Consider the following 20185-nt stretch of genomic DNA (forward strand, 5'->3'; position numbering starts at 1 on the left):
GTAGGGACCACAGTATGAGTTCTGGATTGCTAATTAATTTCAGTGCATTTCTTTGAATGCCTTTTATTACTTAAATAATTATTTCATTGATAAATGCAGGTAATAACTTACCGTGTAGGGTTGTTTTGAAGATTAAATTAGATACACAATAAACTTTAAGAGCAGTGCTAGTTATAAGAAAATAGTCATATATTTTTTAAATTCAGGTATAATTAACATACAGTATTATTAGTTTCGGGTGTAGAATGTAATTCAGCAATTCTATATAATTCTCAGTGCTCATTGTGATAAGTTTACTTTTAAACCCCTTTATTTCACCTGCCCTACCACCCACCTCTCCCCAGCAATCACCAGTTTGTTCTCTGTATTTAAAAGTCTGATTTTATGTTTCTCTGTTTTTTTCCCTTTGTTTTGTTTCTTAAGTTCCGTATGAGTGAAATCATAATTTAATTTAGGATTATACTGTCTAGGTTCATCTGTTTTGTTGCAAATGGCAAGATTTTATTCTTCTTTATGGCTGATGAATATTCCACAGTATATCCATCTTCTTTATCCATCAGTGGACACTTGGGTTTCTCCCATATCTTGGCAATTAACAAAAAAAAAAAGATTTATTTATTTATTTAAAGAGAGCTTGTTAGGGCCGGGGGTAGAAGGAGAGGAAGAAAATCTCAAGCAGACTTCCCGCTGAGCCTGGACATGGGGCTTGATTTCACAATCCTGAGAGTAGGATCTGAGCTGAAATCAAGAGTTGGATGATCAGGGCGCCTGGGTGGCTCAGTGGATTAAAGCCTCTGCCTTCGGCTCAGGTCATGATTCCCAGGGTCCTGGGATCGAGCCCTGCATCGGGCTCTCTGCTCCGCAAGGAGCCTGCTTCCCCCTCTCTCTCTGCCTGCCTCTCTGCCTACTTGTGATCTCTGTCTGTCAAATAAATAAATAAAATCTTAAAAAAAAAAAAAAAGAGTTGGATGATCAACCTACTGAGCAACCCAGGTGCCCCCATATCTTGGCTGTTGTAAATAATGCTACAGTAAACATAGGGGTACATATATCTTTTTGAATTAGTGCTTTTGTTTTCTTTGGGTAAATACCCAGTAGTGGAATTCTTAAATCATATGGTAATTCTGTATTTTATTTTTTGAGGGAGCTCCATATTGTTTTCCATAGTCACTGTGGAAATTCCACTGTATTATTTTTAAAATACCATCCTTAGAAGAGCAGAAAAGATTTAGTCTCAGTCCCACTGTAGAAGTGTAATGTGAATAAACTGTATGACATGTATTCTTCCAGAACTCTTCCAGTTGACAGTGTCTTCTACAGTTGTCTGATGGTCTGGGATGAAGTTTGTTCTTTTCAAGATTTTAAAAATTCATTTGTTGCATATACTAAAATAAAAATTTTTGAAATTATTTCAGGAACTTCGACCTGTTAGACTGGGGAAGATGTCCATTTGCTTGGGTCTGGGTTTTTTGTTTCATTTTGTTTTTCTACCAAATATTGAAATAAGAGAGATCATGTACCTATAAGACAAAGTCAGATTGGAGCATCAAGTGAGCACTACCCAGAAGCCCTTTTCAGCATGTAGGCCCAAGTTAATTATTGAATATATAACCCATGTATTTTCCCTTTATTATATTTTTTTCAAAAATTACTTATTTTAGAGAGAGAGTGCATGATGGCGGGGGGAGAAGGAGAGGGAGCCTAATGTGGGTCTCAATCTCATGACCCCAAGATTGGGACCCGAACCAAAATCAAGAGTCAATCACTTAACCCACTGAGCCACCCAGGTGCCCCATGTGTTTTCCCTTTATTACTTAAATCTTTGTTGGTTATTCTTGACACATACCCCTTCCCAAATTATTTCTTGATCTTCCCCGAAGTAAGTCTGTCTACTGTGTATTTGTGTGAATGTGTGTAACTTACCACTGTGTCTGAGATACCTTTCTGTATCAGTATATAAATTTCTCTCTCTCTCTCTCTCTCTTTTTTTTTTTTTGGAGGGGTGAGAGCGGCAGAGGGAGAGAGACTCTCAAGCAGACTCCACATTGAGGGTAGAGCCAGACATTGCACTTGAGCCCATGACCCTGAGATCATGACCTGAACCAAAATTAAGTTGGACACTTAACTGACTGAACCACCCAGGCGCCCCCTGTCTCATTTTTTAAAAGATTTTATTTATTTATTTGACAGAAAGAGATCACAGGTAGGCAGAGAGAGAGGGAAGCAGGCTCCCTGCTGAGCAGAGAGCCTGATGCGGGGCTTGATCCCAGGACCCTGAGATATGACCCCAGCCAAAGGCAGCGGCTTAATCCACTGAGCCACCCAGGCGCCCCCCTCTGTCTCATTTTTGAACAGCTGTAGATTATTGGGTTGTATGGATATAGTATGATTTATTTAGTTATATCTTGTGATGTGTATCCATAGTGATTTCTTTGTGCAGTTATGATAATATGTCCATAGGGTAAATTCCTAGACATGAAATTTGCTGGGTCAAGGGATTTGTGCATTTACACTTTTCACAGGTATTGCTAAATTAATTTTCTAAGAGGTTGCACTAGTATATATTAACCACCAGTGTCTGAAGGTATCTAAAGGTGATAATCTTGGTCATACTTTTGCTAACTTTAGTTAGTGTCAGACTTTGACCTTGATCAGTCTAATAGGTGGAAAATAATTGGTTTTAAAAGCTTAGTATTTTTGTTTATTTCATCCTTCCATTCACATTAGCCCGTTTTTCTGTAGATTATTGGTTTGTAAGAGCTCTAGAATGGAGGAGGAGATAAAAATAATTGAACTCAGTACTTTGAAAATAAGCAAGATTAGCTTGACCTGAAAGAAAGTTTGTCTCATAATCTGAATTTGAAGTTGAGTTTTCTGAGAGCAGTGTAATTTTACATTTTCCCCCCTTCAGCTATGCTGGGTGAGGTTAAAACCAAAAACCAGCTTAGTGGAACAAATAATTAAAGGAAGAGGTTTAGGCCAAAAATTACTGATTTAGTAAATAAACAAATTTTGAATCAACTGCTGGGCTTAATTCCACCATAGATGGGTAGATAGAGTGACGGTTGTTGCTTTCGATGAAACTTAGTTTAGTTGGGAAGCATTAGGTAGATTAAATGGAAGTAGTTGTAGTTGGAATAAGTGCTCTATAGGAAAGAATGGGGTGCTGTGAGAGCATATCGGCATTGCCTAACCTGTGGACTGGGTGGTGTAGGAGAAACAGAGGAACCTGCTGAACTGAGGTCTAAAGGATGGGTAGGAGTTGGGGAAGTTAGAGGAGTGTTGTATAGGGCATGAAGAGAGAATAGTATAGAGGGCAGAGACAGACATTTTTGGGCCTTTAGTTTCTGTTAAGGATTTACAGTATTATCTGGCGAATAATCTTTGAAGAGTTTTAAAGCAAGAGATGGGCTGCCAAAAGTCTGAGGCATTGTTTCAGTGGTACGGGAATACACTGGCTTTATCCCCTCATTTTTCACCCACCTCAGTTGTTATGAAGCAGCCAGCTGTGTCTGACTGAACTCTTGCTTCTGTCTAGGACAGATAGAATCTATTCATGAATCACCTGTGGACTTTGCACTTTCTGTGGCAGAGAGTTAAAGCAGTTTCTGCCATATAACCAACTGTTCATCTACATGTCTTGTAGTTTATAGTAATAATCAGTTTACCAGGGAATTACATGAGGCTGTCCCGCAGTTGTTAGTAAATCTTTAGTAGATTTTTGTTTCAAGATAATGGCTTTTCTTCTGATTTCCTCCTATAAGAGCTATAGTAGTGTTCATTGGTGTGTGGGGTGTGTGTGTGTGTGTGTCTTTGTGTATATATTCGTTTATTCAGGTTTCTTTGCTGCTTTTCCCATGTAGTAGGCTTCCTCTACAAAGAGTTTCTTGTGTTAATAGATAACACAGTAAAATTTTAGCTGTTGTATTTATTTGCATTGTCATCTAGTGTGGTTTTAAAGTTCAGTCACCACAAAAACATGAGTGATTACCTTAAATTATGATATTCTGCTTTATATCAAAATGAATAGGCATATATGGTTTGTACAGTTGTAAGAAAATAAGTAATGATGCTCTCACTTTTTGAAAGATTTTATTTATTTATGTATTTATTTATTTTGGAGAGAGTGAGCAAGAACATACACAATTGAGGGAAGGAGCAGAGGGAGAGAGAGTAGGAGAAGGGGAAAGAATCCCAAGCAGACTCTGTGCCGAGTGTGGGAGCCCAACATGGGGCTCAGAACCATGACCCTGAGATCATGACCTGACTCAGAATTGGAGTCAGTTGCTCAACCGGCTGAGCTACCCAGGTGCCCCAGAGCTCTCACCTTCTGATTGTGAATAAGTAAAACTAGGTTCTGAACTGATCATGAGTTGCTGCAACTAGGTGACATTTATGTAGTCCTTTGACTGGCAAAGTTTGTTTCATATTGTCTAATTGTGTATTATTATGTAGCTCTTTCTGACTTATGTGATGAACTGAATTTGTATTGCTCTTTTAGGGGATATGCTCAACATTTTAGGTAATATTATGTCCTCATATATTAGCCAGCCAGATTCTATTATTATTTATTTGTTTTGATTTACCTGTTCACATACAAGGTCCAAGGAAAAGGGGCTATACTTAATACCCGCTGTAGCTTAGAACTTTTAGTTCAGAGAGGTGAGATAGAAAATTGTTCCTCCCAATGAAAATATTGCCTGGTCCTTATTTGGTTATACTTTATTGGCACAAAAATAACAGTATACACACATACAGATACACTGGGTTATAATATTATATTTATGATTGCTTCCAATGTTGGCATGATACATTAGTGGAGAGAAGGAATAAAGAGAACTCACGTTTTAAATGATGTGACCTGTCATGTGCCAGTCTGTAGAGCTTGAAAACTCTTGATTGAACAGGAAAGGTCAGTGCCTGGCATGGTCCTTGGCATATAGCAAACATTAAATAAATGTTATTTAAATTGAGTAGAAAATTTAGAAAATAACTTTTTATAAGGAACCCTGTGACAATAAAAATAAAGGAAGTGATTAGGTCAGACCCAGTTTTAAGCATTACATTTTATTGCCAACAGAGTTTTTGCTTTAAGGAATTATGAAATGGTTTGTTTGCTCTTGCTGTTAATTTTGTATGCTTTAATAACAGTTTGTGGCTCTGTTATTATCAAAGTTCACTAGAAAATCATTTTTGTGGGGCTCCTGGGTGGCTCAGTGGGTTAAGCCTCTGGCTTCGGCCCAGGTCATGATCCCAGGGTCCTGGGATTGAGCTCCTCATTGGGCTCTTTGCTTGGTGGGGAGCCTGCTTCCCCCTCTCTCTCTCTCTGCCTGCTTATGATCTCTCTCTCTCTGTCAAATAAATAAAATCTTTTAAAAAAATTTTTTTGTGTGTGTGATTTTCTTCGGGAACTGCTTGTTGTGATAAGTTCCATTAGTTTATTTTTGCCCTATATGAAGATATACATAGTTTTAGATGGAAGTAAGTGTTTTTACTGAAAATTTGGAGAAGAATATTCATTATAGCAGTTCCTAGGTATTTCTCATATTTTAGCTTGGGTTCTACAAGGGGAAAAAAAGGAAAATAAAGTCTTGAAATTTGGACCTCATACCAAATCCATGCTGTAGTTCTGGGTTTGTTTTTTGTTTTTTGGGGTTTTTTTTTGGAATATGCTGGGAAATATATTTTGAAATCTTGTGAATTTTTGCTTTAATGTACATTGTAGAAACCATCCTAAATTATTTTTAAGAGATGATAGCCCATGGACTTAAAGGTATTTTAAAATACACATTTTTAAATTTGAGTGATACATAATAGAATTTACCATTTTAACCATTTCTAAGTGTTCAGTTTATTGGTATTGGATATATTCATACTACTGTGCAACCATCATCACCATCTATTTCTAGAATTCTTTTCATCTTATAAAACTGGAACTTTATACCCATTAAACGATAACTCTCTGTGACTTCTCCACCCAGCCCTTTGCAGTCACCTTTTGCTTTCTGTCTCTCTGAATTTATTCTAGGTACTTCATAGGAACAGAACCATATAGTAGTTTTGTTTTGTTTTGTTTACTGGCTTGCTTCACTTAGCGTAATATCCTCTAGGGTCATTCATGTTGTAGCATGTGTCATGATTCCATTTGTATGGACTACCACATTTTTTTAATTCACTTATCTGTCAATGGATACTTGCGTTGCTTCTACCTTTTGCTGTTGTGAATAGTGCTGCTAATATTCTAAAATATTTTGGTTGAGTCACTACTTGATCTTTGCAAAAGATAACCACCTTTCATTTATAACATAGTCATAAGAGGCATTAGTCCAGTTAAGACAGAATGCTTAGGGGTTGGACTTTGGATTCAAATCCTGGCTGATCCCTTCTTGGATATCTCGCTGTGGGCAGATAATCCTTTTGATGCCTATTTGTTGAACTGTCAAATACTGGTAGTGATGGTACCTTACATAATTTGGAGTAAATTAGGTAGTACATGTAAAGTGCTTAGAATAATAGTGTGTAACCATAGTAAAAGTAGTATTAACCTTTTCTTTGGGTAGGGATAGGTAAAAAAGAGACAGGATCGAATATTGGGAAAATTGTCATTATGGTCATCTTCATGAGAAAGGGTCCTGCTCTCTTAATCAGTTATACTGAATGGTTTATCTAACTGTACAAGAGCCAAAAGAATCAGAACTTGGTCTTTGTTATTGCCCTCTCTTCCATATCTTAGTTCTGTTCCAGAACTTTCAAAAGCAGAGTAGTGGGCCCTATCTTTAGATAGGCAAATGAGACTATGGAATGGATGGCATAGATTTGTAAAGTCTGGTCATTTCTTTCTTTCTTTCTTTTTTTATCATGAAAAAACTGTATTTAGATCTAGCCAGCTGGACTCAGTTTAGATGATCCCAATTATGTTGGCAACATCCAAAGCATCATAGTCAGGGGCCAGCCAAACATATGCCTTCTTCTCTCCATCAGGCCTGATTAAGGTGTTGACCTTGGCTACATCAATGTCATAGAGCTTCTTCACAGCCTGTTTGATCTGGTGCTTGTTAGCCTTGACATCCACAATGAACACAAGTGTGTTGTTGTCTTCTATTTTCTTCATGGCTGACTCAGTAGTCAGGGGGAACTTGATGATGGCATAGTGGTCAAGCTTGTTTCTCCTGGGGGTGCTCTTGCGAGGGTATTTGGATTGCCTTTGGAGACGCAGAGTCTTGGGTCATCGGAACGTAGGTGATGTGTGGATCTTCTTTTTTTTGTGACTGTAGACGCCTTTCAGCACCGCTTTCTTGGCTTTCAAAGCCTTTGCTTTGGCTTCGGCTTTAGGAGGGGCAGGGGCTTCCTTCTTAGCTTTCGGCACCATCTTCGTAAAAGGGAGTCTGGTCATTTCTGACTCAGTATTTTAGTTTCCTATAAGAAGGTTGTGTGTGTCACTAGTTTCCTCCCAAGAAAGATGTGAACTAGAAGTGGCTTTTAATGTGTTGAATGATTAAACTTGAATATTCAAATTGAGAGGGCTCATTTTGTCTTAAATCCACTAAGCTGGCCCACATAAATTGAGCCTTCAATTATCAATCCTGACCATAAGTTTCCACCATTGAATGTGGATGCCGCAGAGTACAGTGCTTCTGAATATAACTGTACTACTTTGAATAATTCATATTTAATCCTAGTAAAATTACATTATGAAAATAGTCAATATAAAAGATATGTTCCACTGGGGTTCCTGGGTGGCTCAGTGGGTTAAGCCTCTGCTTTCGGCTTGGGTCATGATCTCAGGGTCCTGGGATCGGTCCCGTGTCCGGCTCTCTGCTCAGCAGGGGGCCTACTTCCCCCTCTCTGTCTACTTGTGATCTCTCTCTCTGTGTCTAATAAATAAATAAAATTGAAAAAAAGATATGTTCCACTAATTAAATTTACTTATATGTATGACTCTTAATTGGGTTGGACTTAATACTATACAACTTAACATTGTAACTACTAAGAATGTATTCTGGCCCGCAATTGGAGAAATCTCTTCCATTTTTTTAGAAGGATGACTACATCCATGGAATGTTGTGAGAAGAGACATCTTTTTGTCTAGATGAATTCAGTTATATAAGGTGTGTAATCCAGAGGAGCCTGGGTGACTCGGTTAAGCCTCTGCCTTTGGCTGGCTTGGGTCATTATCTCAGGGAGTGTCCCGGGATGGAGCCCCATTGTGCTCTCTGCTCAGCAGGGAGCCTGCTTCCCATTCTTTCTCTGCCTAACTCTCTGCCTACTTGTGATCTCTGTCTGTGTCAAATAAATAAATAACAAAAAAATCTTTAAAAAATAGGGGTGTAAAAGTGGTTGAAAATCTAAACTGCCCTTTTGGTCTCCCTAACATTTACTCTGTTAGCTTGGGAAATATTTATTTCATAAACAAAACACACATAATTAATTGAAATGAAGTCTCTTTCAACGTATTTTACATTTTGTACTCTTATTTTACAGTAATTTAATGATAACTTTAAAATCAGTGTGGTTATTGAAACAGTCATATATTCAGGCTTTAGGGTTCCATCTTAACATGACCAGTCACCATCTTATTTCAAATAATCTGTATTTCACGTAGTGTTAAATAGTTTTAACAAGATTTAGTACAGATTGATTCACAGAGATGCATTTTTATAGACTTGAGGATTTTGTTGTATAAAACTGCTCATTTGGGAATGGTGATAAGACAGGAATCAAAGGTAAGTAGTTTGGGCAGCTTAGTAAGTCAATGAAACTAATTGTTGACTAATTTCTCCTACTGAGTCTTTTTTTTTTTTTTCCCCTCATGTTGTATTTCCAGAAACTATAGAAACCTCTAGTGAGTTAAAGAATAGTGACTTAATAAGTTTGGTGGTAGAATGAGAAGTTAGAGTTGAACATGATACATAAAGGTTAGTAGGTTTGTTGATTCAGATATTGAGAAAGTTTGTCCAAGTTAAATGAGGATATTTTAAGTAGATTTTTAATTAAAAAAAAAATTTTTTTTTAATTTTTCAGCCAAACCAAACAGGAAGCTTACTTTTCTCTACCTAGCCAATGATGTTATTCAGAACAGCAAAAGGAAGGGGCCGGAGTTTACAAAAGATTTTGCACCAGTTATAGTGGAGGCTTTTAAACATGTTTCAAGGTATGGTAATTGTTTGGGTACTAGGTAATCTGTTTTATAATTTGCATAATATGTGCTTTTGTTAAAATTTGCTGTAAGCCATTCAACAAAAAATGGAATGAATTCTTTGAAATTTTCATTTGAAAAGACAACTATAAATGGCATTTGTAAATATATTAAATACTTTGTATGAAGGGAAATTTTTGAACTGTTGCAATGGTGGATATTTGGAGTACTTGAATTAACAGCTTTCCTTTAAGAGACCAAAAGTAACTGCGATTTTGGAATGAACTTCATTAAGAAGAATTAAAAATTTGTGTGCTTATAAAGCTATCATTTTTCTGACTAATATTTCTGGATAAACATCATGCCTTTTCCTTTCATATTGCTTATAATTTTGAGGTTTTTTTAGTGTTTGGATATATATCATAACATTTCAAAATGCTGTGGAAGTATAGAATATTTAGAATAATAAGCCTGTTGAAAAATTTTGCTACAGAAAAATTCTGAAGGTAAAAGTCAGTGCTTTGGCTTAATGTCCTTTTTAATGCTTATGTCCAAACATAGGCAAATATTTGGTAGTTTACTAGTAAGCATTATTGGGGGTAAACTACTAAATCAGTGTAAATTACAGAATCCAGGGGTAAATCTCTGAAGATCTCTGTTGAATGATTTAAGGATAAAAAATATACTCCAGGCATGCCTTGCAAATTTAATCATAGTGGATGCATTTTTCAAAAATTACAGTGTATGAAATACTGCTCTGTGTTATTCTTAAATGAGTATTATTTATATTTCCTTTTAGATAATGTCTTTTGTCATCTTTTCAGATATTGGCATTTCTTAAGAGTTCAGTCCTAGGCCCTCTTTCTGTGGTCATACTCTTGACCTCTGGTGATTTTATACATTGCATGTATTTAGTTATTATCCACACCCTAATATCTCACAGTCTTATTCTCCAGTCCAGATGTGTTTTCTTTGTTTTAGACCTGTGTGTCTTGTTGCCTGATGAATTTCTGGTTGCATGCCTCCAGACATCTCAAATGTACTGTGTCTCATATTGAACTCATATTATGTCCTTGCTCCCTGTCAGACTTGTTTCTCCTCTATGTTTCACTCTCTAAGTGGATCCAACTCTATCTATCCAGATGGCCATATGAGAAATTAGGCGTCATCTTTAGCTTTCTCTGATAATGTGATTTATAGTATATCAAATTCTCCATTCTCCTTCACTCCCTTTATCCCATGTAGTGTATATAGTTCCCACAGTTATTTAGATTTTTTTCCATTCCAGTTCCCATAATGTCTTCTTCTTTTTTTTTTTTTTTAAAGATTTATTTATTTTTTAACTGAGCACCCAGGTGTCCTGATTTTATTTATTTTTTAGAGAGAGAGTGCACATGATAACATTGGGGAAGGTGGGGACAGAAAGAGAGGGAGAAGCAGTCTTCCTACTGAGCAGGGAGCCCAAGATGCAGCTTGATCCCTGGACCCCAAGATCATGACCATGACCTGAGGCAGACACTCAACTGACTGAGCCACCCAAGAACCCCCATATTGTCATTTTCTTTATAATTGCAGGAGCCTCTAGTATTGTTTAACCAACTTAGGAAACTAGCCAGTTACAGAGCTGATCATAACACTCCCTTGCCTTTGAGGTCTCATTTGTCTCAGAGATTAAGTCTAAAGTCCTGAGCAAGATTTAAGGTGTTGCTTCATGGCCTTATCCACATTTTCAGACTCCTGTCTCACATTTCTTCCACACACACAATTCATAGTCCAAGTTAAAGCTAACCGAACTCACTCTTTTAGTTCTTTCTACCTTAACGCTTTTAAATATGTTGCTTCTCCTGAGAAATTCAATAAAGTATTTATTGACTGCCTACTATGTGCTGGGCCCTAAGGATACTGTAGTAAACAGGATAAAGTTCTGTCCTAGTGGAGCTTGCATTTCAGTGGATGACAAAAGTAATAACTAGATATATAGATGAATATATATTATGCTAGTGGTAAGTATTGTGAGGAAATTAAGGAAAGAACTAGAGGATATGAGGACTTTATATCATGAAATGACTATTTTGGGGAGATGGCATTTGAACAGAGACTGAAGGAAAAGATGAAATGAGCCACTTGAGCATCTAGGAGAGGATTCTGTGTAGAGGAAATACTTAGCAGAAGTAGTGAGACATATGTGTGCTGGGCATGTTTGAGGATCAGCAAGGAGATTTGTACAGGAGAAGGTATTTAGAAAATGTGGACTGAGAAGTAGCCAGGAAGTAGAACATGTCCACCTTGTGGTCCAGAATAAGGATTTTGGTTTTATGCTTGGTATGATTGATAGCTGCTAGGCGATTGAAGAGCTGTATGATTTGACTGACATTAGTAGAGCATAGAGTAAAGATGTAAGAGCCTAAGAGACCAATGAGAAGACTTAAGAAATCCAGGCAAAAAGTAATAATAGCTCAGTCTACAGTGGTAGTGATGAAGGCAGTAGGAGGTGATTGGGAGTCGTCTGTTTGCCACTTTCCTGTTGTTCAGTCATTAGATCTCAAATATCACTTCCTCAGATATATTTTTAAATCTGTTTTGAAGTGGGCTAGGCCTCTGCATTATGCTTGTCTTTAATACCTTGTTCTTTTTTGTGGCCCTTTTTTGTGGCCCAGCTGCCATAAATAAAGCTCCATTTGTATCTCAAAGATAGTGCCTCTGATAGTGTCACAGATAGCCTTGATCAATACGTATTTGTTAAATAAATTTAAAAGTCACCTATTTGGAAGCTTCTTAGCCTCATATTCAGCTCCCATTTAGTTGGGGCATCTTCGTTGTAAACCCCTAGTAGCCAGTGTGAGCACTTTTACATTTTCTTGTAAATTTTTGTTTAAAATGTGTCTGGGGGCACCTGGCTGGCTCAGTGGGTAGAGTGTGTGAATCTTGATTTCGGGGTTGTAAGTTTGAACCCCATTTTGGGTGTAGAGATTACTTAAAAATAAAATCTTAAAAAAATATGTGTCTAAAAGCTTTTAAAGGAAGCAGAGAGTGGGTCTGTCTTGATCACTTCACCACTGGACTTCTGGTCACATAGTGGTGCTCAGTAAACATTTGAACAGCTTTTTTCAGGGAATGAATGTCTGATTGTATTGAAAATCCCCATTACCTTTTCAGTAGCTCTATTAATTATTATTTGTATTTTTTCTTTAGTGAAACTGATGAAAGTTGTAAGAAGCACCTTGGAAGGGTATTATCTATTTGGGAAGAAAGGTCTGTTTATGAGAATGATGTATTAGAACAACTTAAGCAAGCTCTGTGTAAGTGTGTAATCTTTTATCATGATCTCTTCGTTAAAATGTTTGCTTTCATTAAAACTTCAGTGTTCTCCCTTTTCAGATGGTGATAAGAAGCCTAGGAAGCGAACTTATGAACAGATAAAGGTGGATGAAAATGAAAACTGTTCCTCTCTGGGATCTCCAAGTGAACCACCACAGGTAGAAGTTTTTCTCTGTTGAGGAAGTTATATTACTGTTACTTCATGTGGCCACCAAGCTTTATTAATTTTGATGTTTTACTTCTGTAAATTGATTTTTATTATAATTCTGATTATAAGAAAGAAGCTATATGACTATCTCTTATTTTCTGATGACAGATTGCTTATGTTTAATGTAGTATGTTGTATATTAGGCAACTATATTTTGCATAGAAAGAGGATATCTGATTGCTAAATATGATTAGGTCTGGTGAGATATCCCCATTTAAATAGTTTCCTTTTAAATAAATAGAATATTATATGATAAGACTATATTATTATATGATTTAAGTACACTGAAAATGCCATTCCTAGAGATAAACACTGCCCTTTAGAGTATTTTTTCTTTTAAACATGTAAAAATGAGTGTTATAGTAACAAGCATGTATTCATATAGTTCTATGTAACTGTAGAACCATATAGTTCATGGTAAAATAAGATGGATTAGAGTCATTATCTTAATACCCCATGTCCTCCCAGGTTGGTACAGTATAGCATTCTTTAGCCATCAGATGATTCCAGAAAAACATTTTTAACTTTTAATTATGTGGGCATTGAGTGTTAAAGCTTCCTCCTTCTATGTTTCAAACATATAGGAGGGACAGATAAAATTTAAAAGGAGAGAATGAAGACATAGCCATACTCATAAAACAAGGTAAATATCTTTGTGGGCTAGAAGTGGTACAGAAGCGCACAACTCCATGTGTGTGCCAGAGCCTGGTTTTTGCTAAGCTTTGGTCTGGAAGCAAACATGGCTTTCCAGAAATACTAGGGTAATAAGAACTCAAAGTGCTCCATGGGATTTGGAGGACTGGACCTGAATTCACTGCACGAAACCAGAGGCTGGGTGAAACGCTTTCCCCAATGAAAGGAGCTTGAAAGGAATAAAATTGTGGGTGTGTTATGTCAGTGTTAATACTGGGGAGGCAGAAAGAATCTCAGCTAGGTGGTCAGCTAGGACTGGAACCAAGCTACCTGTTCACTCGTTGACAGGAGGTACTGAAGCCCATATGATCACCAGGGAAAAAAGCTTGAGGAAAAAATAACAACAACATTTCAAACAACCAAACACTTAGGTTTATATTTCTTCCTATTTGGCAATAATTAAGACAAAGCACTTTGTGCTGAGAGCCACCTTATGATTCCATGAACAGTATTTTACCCAAGTTCTGGAGATGGGGTCTGATCCTCTTGTGTTCTCTGTGATGAAAAGAGTAGCCTCAGTTGTACTTCTTAGGAGTATCTGTCTGACTCTAATCTAGTACTTAAATAAAATGCTGTTGTTTTTCATTTTATAATGACTACTTTCAGATTAGTTACACTGTTTAATTCTCAGTGGTTCAGCTTTGTAGCTGTCATTTTATTCATGTCATTCTTTATAAGAATGGCTAAAATTTCTCTTTGTAGGCTCCAGTTGAGCTCATTTCTTTCTCTTCTACGAGAAAGTTGTAGGCTAATGTTTTCAGACAACTTTGCTTTTTTTTATCTGATCCTTGACCCAGCAGTGGAAACTTAGAATTAACTCACGTGGGAATGTGAAAGTGAGATGAGAGCAGGTTGTAGTGAAAGCATGTATATCAAGACCATAAAGCCAGATTACTTATCAGAGCTTCAGAAAATTTGAGAACTTTCTAAGACTGATTAAAAAATGACAATATAAAAGTTAATTGGGGAACCCTGAGAAACAAGCTTTCTCATAATCATTGCTCTTAAGCTCACTTTCATTTGTAGTGGTATATATCTTAAATCAAAATTATTTTGTAAAATATTAGAATATTAAACACATAGTAATGAATTAAAAGCATATGTGGGGTAGTATATTTCTTATTAGACTCCATTCTTTTTTAAGATTTTATTTATTTATTTGACAGGCAGAGATCACAAGTAGGCAGAGAGGCAGATAGAGAGAGGGGAAGCAGGCTCCCCACTGAGCAGGGAGCCCCATGTGGGTCTCCATCCCACGACCCTGGGATCATGACCTGAGCCAAAGGCAGAGGCTTTAACCTACTGAGCCACCCAGGTGCCCCTAGACTCCATTCATTCTTATCACATTTGATCATTTACTTTCTGCTAGACTCCAGTGACAACTTTTTTGTAAGGGAATCGCTTAAAGAAAAATCAATAACGATCTGTCAGTGTATCTTTAATGATGCACAGAATTGTATATATCCTATGTTTTTCAAGTGTGTGTGTAATTTCCTACTGTTTCAGGAACTAGTCTTAGAGATTAAAAAAAGAAAAAAAGCAGGTGGGATATAAATGGAGACCAGTAAAAAAAAAATGTATTAATTTTTCTCTGGAATAAATTTATAGATATTATGAATTGAAGTTACCAGCAAAGGCTTGCCATTCCCTCCTAATTATATCTGATATGAAAACAGTGCAAGTAAAATATTCTAGTGATAAAATAATTTTTATATTGGCTAAGTGTTTATGGAAGTATTGATCATCAGATATATGGAATTTTGTGATACTTTAATGATCTTGTTAACAAACTATAGAGTAGTTGAAAATAACCATATTTAAACATATTCCCAAACTTCATTGCTCTTCTGCTTTAATTACATCATGTAGAAATAGAAACTTGAGGTCTCTTCTTTGTTGTAGTAGAACATGATTTGTATCCCCCACCCCAAATATCCAATTTAGTATTAAAATATTCTGCTCAGGTACAGTGATAATATAATAAATATGTTGTATGTAAAATTTGTATTGTGTAGGTTGAAGTTATAGCCTGCTTTCCCTTTTGCCACTGTATGTATTTGGCATATAAATGAAGCCTGTTACTTTCAGAGTCTGACAGTTATTTTTACACTATCTGTCTTTACCACTGGAGTATGACTTCCTGACGGCTGAGGGCCATATCTTATTTTAGTTTTCAATATATATTTTTAATATTTGACATAGTATAGTTTGTTTTTCTTAATATTTCTTAGAAGAAATGGACTGCCTTCAAAAGTAGTTTATATTTAAAACTTTATAGCCCATAAGGAGTAAGGAATATGAAATAAATTTTAAGCCTTTCGTATTTGTTCAAGCTTCATTTATTGTGGTTCTAAAGTTGTATAACTTTTTAGACTCTAGATCTTGTTAGAGCATTGCAAGATCTAGAGAATGCAGCTTCAGGTGATGCAGCAGTTCATCAGAGGATAGCATCTTTGCCTGTTGAAGTTCAAGAAGTATCCCTACTAGATAAGATAACAGGTAAGAAAAAAAAATGTGATCTGGAACTTTTTTGGAAGTCAGGGTGAGGGAATGGCATATGGTGTTGTTTTTGTTGTATAATGTTATTCTGTGCTTTTCTTAGATAAAGAATCTGGAGAAAGGCTTTCTAAAATGGTAGAGGATGCTTGTATGTTGCTGGCAGATTACAATGGCAGATTGGCGGCTGAAATAGATGATAGGAAGCAACTCACTCGAATGTTAGCAGATTTTCTTCGTTGTCAAAAGGAAGCCCTTGCAGAGAAAGAGCATAAATTGGAAGTGCGTAACCTTTTCCTTCTTTAGTGTTTATTTGCTTAATTTATTTCTTGGTAGCCATTTCAAAATATTCTGTTCCTGTACATTTTGCATTTTTTTGACATAGACCTTTTGAGACAATGGCCCAGGTAAGCTATTCCTTGCAGGAACAGGTTTCTTTCTGCTTGAACCAAGTCAGCAACCTAAGGAAACTTAGAAATTTGGTATTATGAAATTTGGTTGCTTTATAAAATTATTCATGTGGAATTCCGGTAAGAGTAATTCATCCAAAGAATTTAAACTGTCATTTTCAAGAACAGAACTAATTGGAAAACAGCAATATAAAGTCTGGTGTGAACTATAGTAATTTATGGTTGGATTTATTGAATTCCTGTTCTGAGTACATGTATGTACTTTTAGGTATACAATAAAAAAATAAAGAGTTTTTTTGGCATAGAATTAATTCTGGGTATGTTAGTCCCCCTCTCGCTGTCCCTCTAAAGTTCATCAGTTCTGTTCAAGAAGTTAGTCTTCAAGTTACTCTTTTGTTGCATCCCTGATTCTGATGTTTAACATATTCCAACTTCACTCCTGGCTCATACGCAACCTTTGGTAAAAGAAAGTCATCACTCCTTTAAGTTAAGTGGTGATTGATACTGTTGATGAGTCTGGGGATGCAGAGCTGAAAAAGAGAAACATTTTCCTATTTCCATTGGGCAGAGTAGCTGTTGTCAGGGGTAAATGGACCAGAATCTTTTTTGACTAGTTCTTGTTTAAATTGTTTATTCCTCTAGCAATTTCTTATTCTATCTATGTATGTAGGAGAATTTCTAAGTTGTCTGGATCCCTTTATTTAAGTGGCTTTTATTAGTGTTTAGTTCTTGTTTTAGTGGTCTCTGCCGAAGAGGATCATCATTTCTGCCTGTGAGACCAGCTATTTGATCACGAGCTCTCCCATCCCAAATTCTCAACTTTTAATTTAGCATTAACCCTTTTCAATTTGGGGCATAGTTATTGGCACCATGCTCTACCTTTAGAAAGGTTTTGCAATTATACATGGAAAGAAAAAGGTAAAAAATTTTATGAAGGAACGGGTGATACTGAACTTAGGTAGTTTTTGATATTGTGATGCAACTTCTGTGTTAAACATTGTTACTTGTTTTATTGTTAGCAGAATTAAGGGTAAGTAATGTTATGCAATTTTTGTCCTTCGTCTGTTGGTATGGTTTCTTTAACTTCTATTGAGCTTCTGTTGCAGGTATTGGACATGGGCGTATCTTCTAACGATGTCATCATCATTAGCATATTCTTCCTGCTAAAAATAAACATCAAACTCCAAAGCCTGTATTGTCTCATGTTTTTGAAAATTGAAGACTGAAACTGTTATTCTACTGTATGCTACTTTTTCACTTTTTTGTTATTTATCACTGGTTATAAAAATAGAATTTGTTTGAAATGTAAGGAAGTATGGAAATAGATCAGATGTCACCCTCCAGTTCCCTCTTTTCCCAGTTCCTTTCAGCTAGATTGCATAGTTGATGGTTATAGGTGATGAGGCTGATCATAATAATAGCAATCACATTTACCATGCGTTAGGTACTGTTGTAAGCACTTCACATTAATCCTATATAGCGGGAAGAATGATCCCCATTTTACAGGTAAAGAAAACGGAGGCACAGGGAAATTAAATAACTTGCCCAAGGTCACAAAGAGGTAGTGAGTTGTCCAGAACCCAGGAATTCTGCCTCCAAAGGGCACATTTTTTCCCAGGTTTTAAAGAAATTTAAGTTCGTAGCAAAAGATAGAAACCCTCTCTCCAACTCTTTGTGCTTCCTCCCTCCTCAGAGGTAATCACTGTGTTAAAGTGTTCTAGAACTTGTTTTTCAGCATGACTGGATATTATATTAAAAAAGAGACCACCTAAATTATGCTGAGCATGTTTTTAGAAGTAATAAAAATGTAGATTTACAATAAATTAGGAAGTCATTCCACAGAGCTCTTTGTAAGTTACCATTTATTAACTGAGTGATTTCTTTGTCCAAAGATTACAGAAATGATTTGAGATATTTAGACATTTTTTGTATCAAGTAGGTGGCATCACTTTGAAGTTGAGACTGAGAGGTCAAGATTTATACTTACCGTACATATAAGCCGTGGTATCATCAAATAGTTTTGAGTTATCTGCATCTTTGAATATCAGCTGTCATTGATCAGGTATTGAGTCATTTTTTGTTTTTTGTTTTTTTCTTTACATCGAACATAAAGTATTCAGGAATTATCTCTTTCATATTTTTTAAGGAGGTTGGTATTAAAGCATTTGTAATGAATGAAAACATGAAGTGTTCTTTAAAATTTTAGCAATTACGAATCATTTTTGGAATTTGTGACTAATTTTAGCTGGTTTCTAAGCAGATGACTGTTTAGACTATTAATCTAATTTATGCTTACAAAATGCATGTCACAGATGGCTGTAGAAATCATATCTTACCACTCAGAAGTAGAAAATACTGAATAAACCCTTGTTCACCTCGTTTATTATTTTGGAAGATATTCATGGATAGGGAAGACTTAAAGTGACATTTTGATTTTGATACTGTTGGGGAGGGTAAAGTACAGATATCAGCAGTTCTTTCACATTTAAAATGATAAGGTCTTTGATGCTCAATATAGGTGGTGTAAGGAAATATGCTTTTATAAAATCCCTGTTTATGTCATTGTACCCAGGTGTGTTTTAAATTGCTAGAATTCCATGGAATATTGGAAGTCACAATTTGATGGCTTTTAAGTCAAATTATAGTTCCAAGTTCTAGAAGTCTGGATGGGAAAACTGTCAGAGAGGACTGTATTTATCGTTTTTGTTTATCTTACATCAGTATATTCAGATTTAGCTCATTTTTAAAATTGAGGGTTTAGTATTCATTGTATGAGTGTTACTTGTTTAGTTTATTTAAGCCTGTCCCTCTTCTTGTGGTGTCAGATTGCAGCCACTGAGTTGCTTTTATTAGTTTTGTGTGTTATATAGGTAGTGCTGCAGAGAACATCCTGGTGATTCAGGCTTAGTTTAGTTGTCCAAGTGTATTTGCAAGATTGATTCTCCGAAACAGAATAGCATATGTGGATCCAAGGGAATGTGTGTTTATGTTTCGACAGGATACTTAAGTCCACCAAAAGTTTCTGCCTATTCATTCATTCATTCATTTTGCTGCATTTATTTATTTATTTGAGTATAGTACACTATGTTGTATTGGTCTCAGGTGTAAATATTCTGCCTTTTTAAACTCCATGCAGTATGAATGCATCTTTTCCTGTACAACCTAACCCATGCTGAATATCAGTGATTTAAAAAAATTTTTTGCATATCTGATAGTTTAAAAATGATTTTTTTGTTCACCCAGATTGGTCATCTTTTTAAAATATTTACCAGCTATTTTTGTTGTATAATCCCTATTTCCTTTGACTGTTTTTCTGTTTGATTCTAAGTTTGCATTTAATGTTTGTCTTTTCTTTTATAGATTCTGGGCTTTCTGGATATAGTTAAGATGGTCTTCTCATTTCATAACTTTAAAAATACTATGCTATCTTTCTAGATTTTTTTCCCTAGTAATTTTATCCATTAGGATTTTTTAATTTATGGTGTGACATACAGCTTTAATTGAAGTGATAGTAAATGCCCCTTGTCATGTGCTAGTTAATGGTTAATGAGGCCGTTTCTGTTATATTTAATTCCTATATATATATACATGGGAATGTAGTCCCTTTTTTATTCTAGTGGCCCATTTGTCTTACCCATCTTTAATTAAGCAGTAGATTTTTGTATTATTTTTGGTATTCATGTCTACAATTTTAATTAATAATGATTGTTGTATATATGAGTTTTTACTTACTTTATATGTATTTGCTTTCATACTTAATATTTCAAATGGCGTGGGGCATCTGGGTGGCTCAGTGGGTTAAAGCCTCTGCCTTCAGCTCAGGTCATGATCTCATGGTCCTGGGATCGAGCCCCACATCGGGCTCTCTGCTCAGCGGGGAGCCTGTTTCCCCCTCTCTCTGCCTGCCTCTCTGCCTACTTGTGA

At 36.1% G+C, this 20185-nt stretch overlaps 1 protein-coding gene and 1 pseudogene across 3 annotated transcripts in view; one reads left to right on the plus strand and one right to left on the minus strand.

Moving 5' to 3' along the window:
- RPRD1A (regulation of nuclear pre-mRNA domain containing 1A) overlaps positions 1 to 20185 on the plus strand; it is a 72393-nt gene that overhangs the window by 22847 nt on the left and 29361 nt on the right. For 2 of the 3 annotated variants that reach the window (XM_059138896.1, XM_059138897.1), the window contains exons 2-6: positions 9022 to 9151; positions 12329 to 12435; positions 12515 to 12612; positions 15728 to 15854; positions 15958 to 16133. In XM_059138896.1, the coding sequence (XP_058994879.1) occupies positions 9022 to 9151; positions 12329 to 12435; positions 12515 to 12612; positions 15728 to 15854; positions 15958 to 16133 (638 nt within the window). Of the gene's footprint in view, positions 1 to 9021; positions 9152 to 12328; positions 12436 to 12514; positions 12613 to 15727; positions 15855 to 15957; positions 16134 to 17367; positions 18324 to 20185 lie in introns of all 3 variants that reach the window. The other variant, XR_009345770.1, reaches the window with a different exon arrangement.
- On the minus strand, positions 6880 to 7378 carry LOC131810906 (large ribosomal subunit protein uL23-like; annotated as a pseudogene).

The sequence above is a fragment of the Mustela lutreola genome, chromosome 11 (assembly GCF_030435805.1).
Source record: "Mustela lutreola isolate mMusLut2 chromosome 11, mMusLut2.pri, whole genome shotgun sequence".
NCBI classification, from domain to species: domain Eukaryota; kingdom Metazoa; phylum Chordata; class Mammalia; order Carnivora; family Mustelidae; genus Mustela; species Mustela lutreola.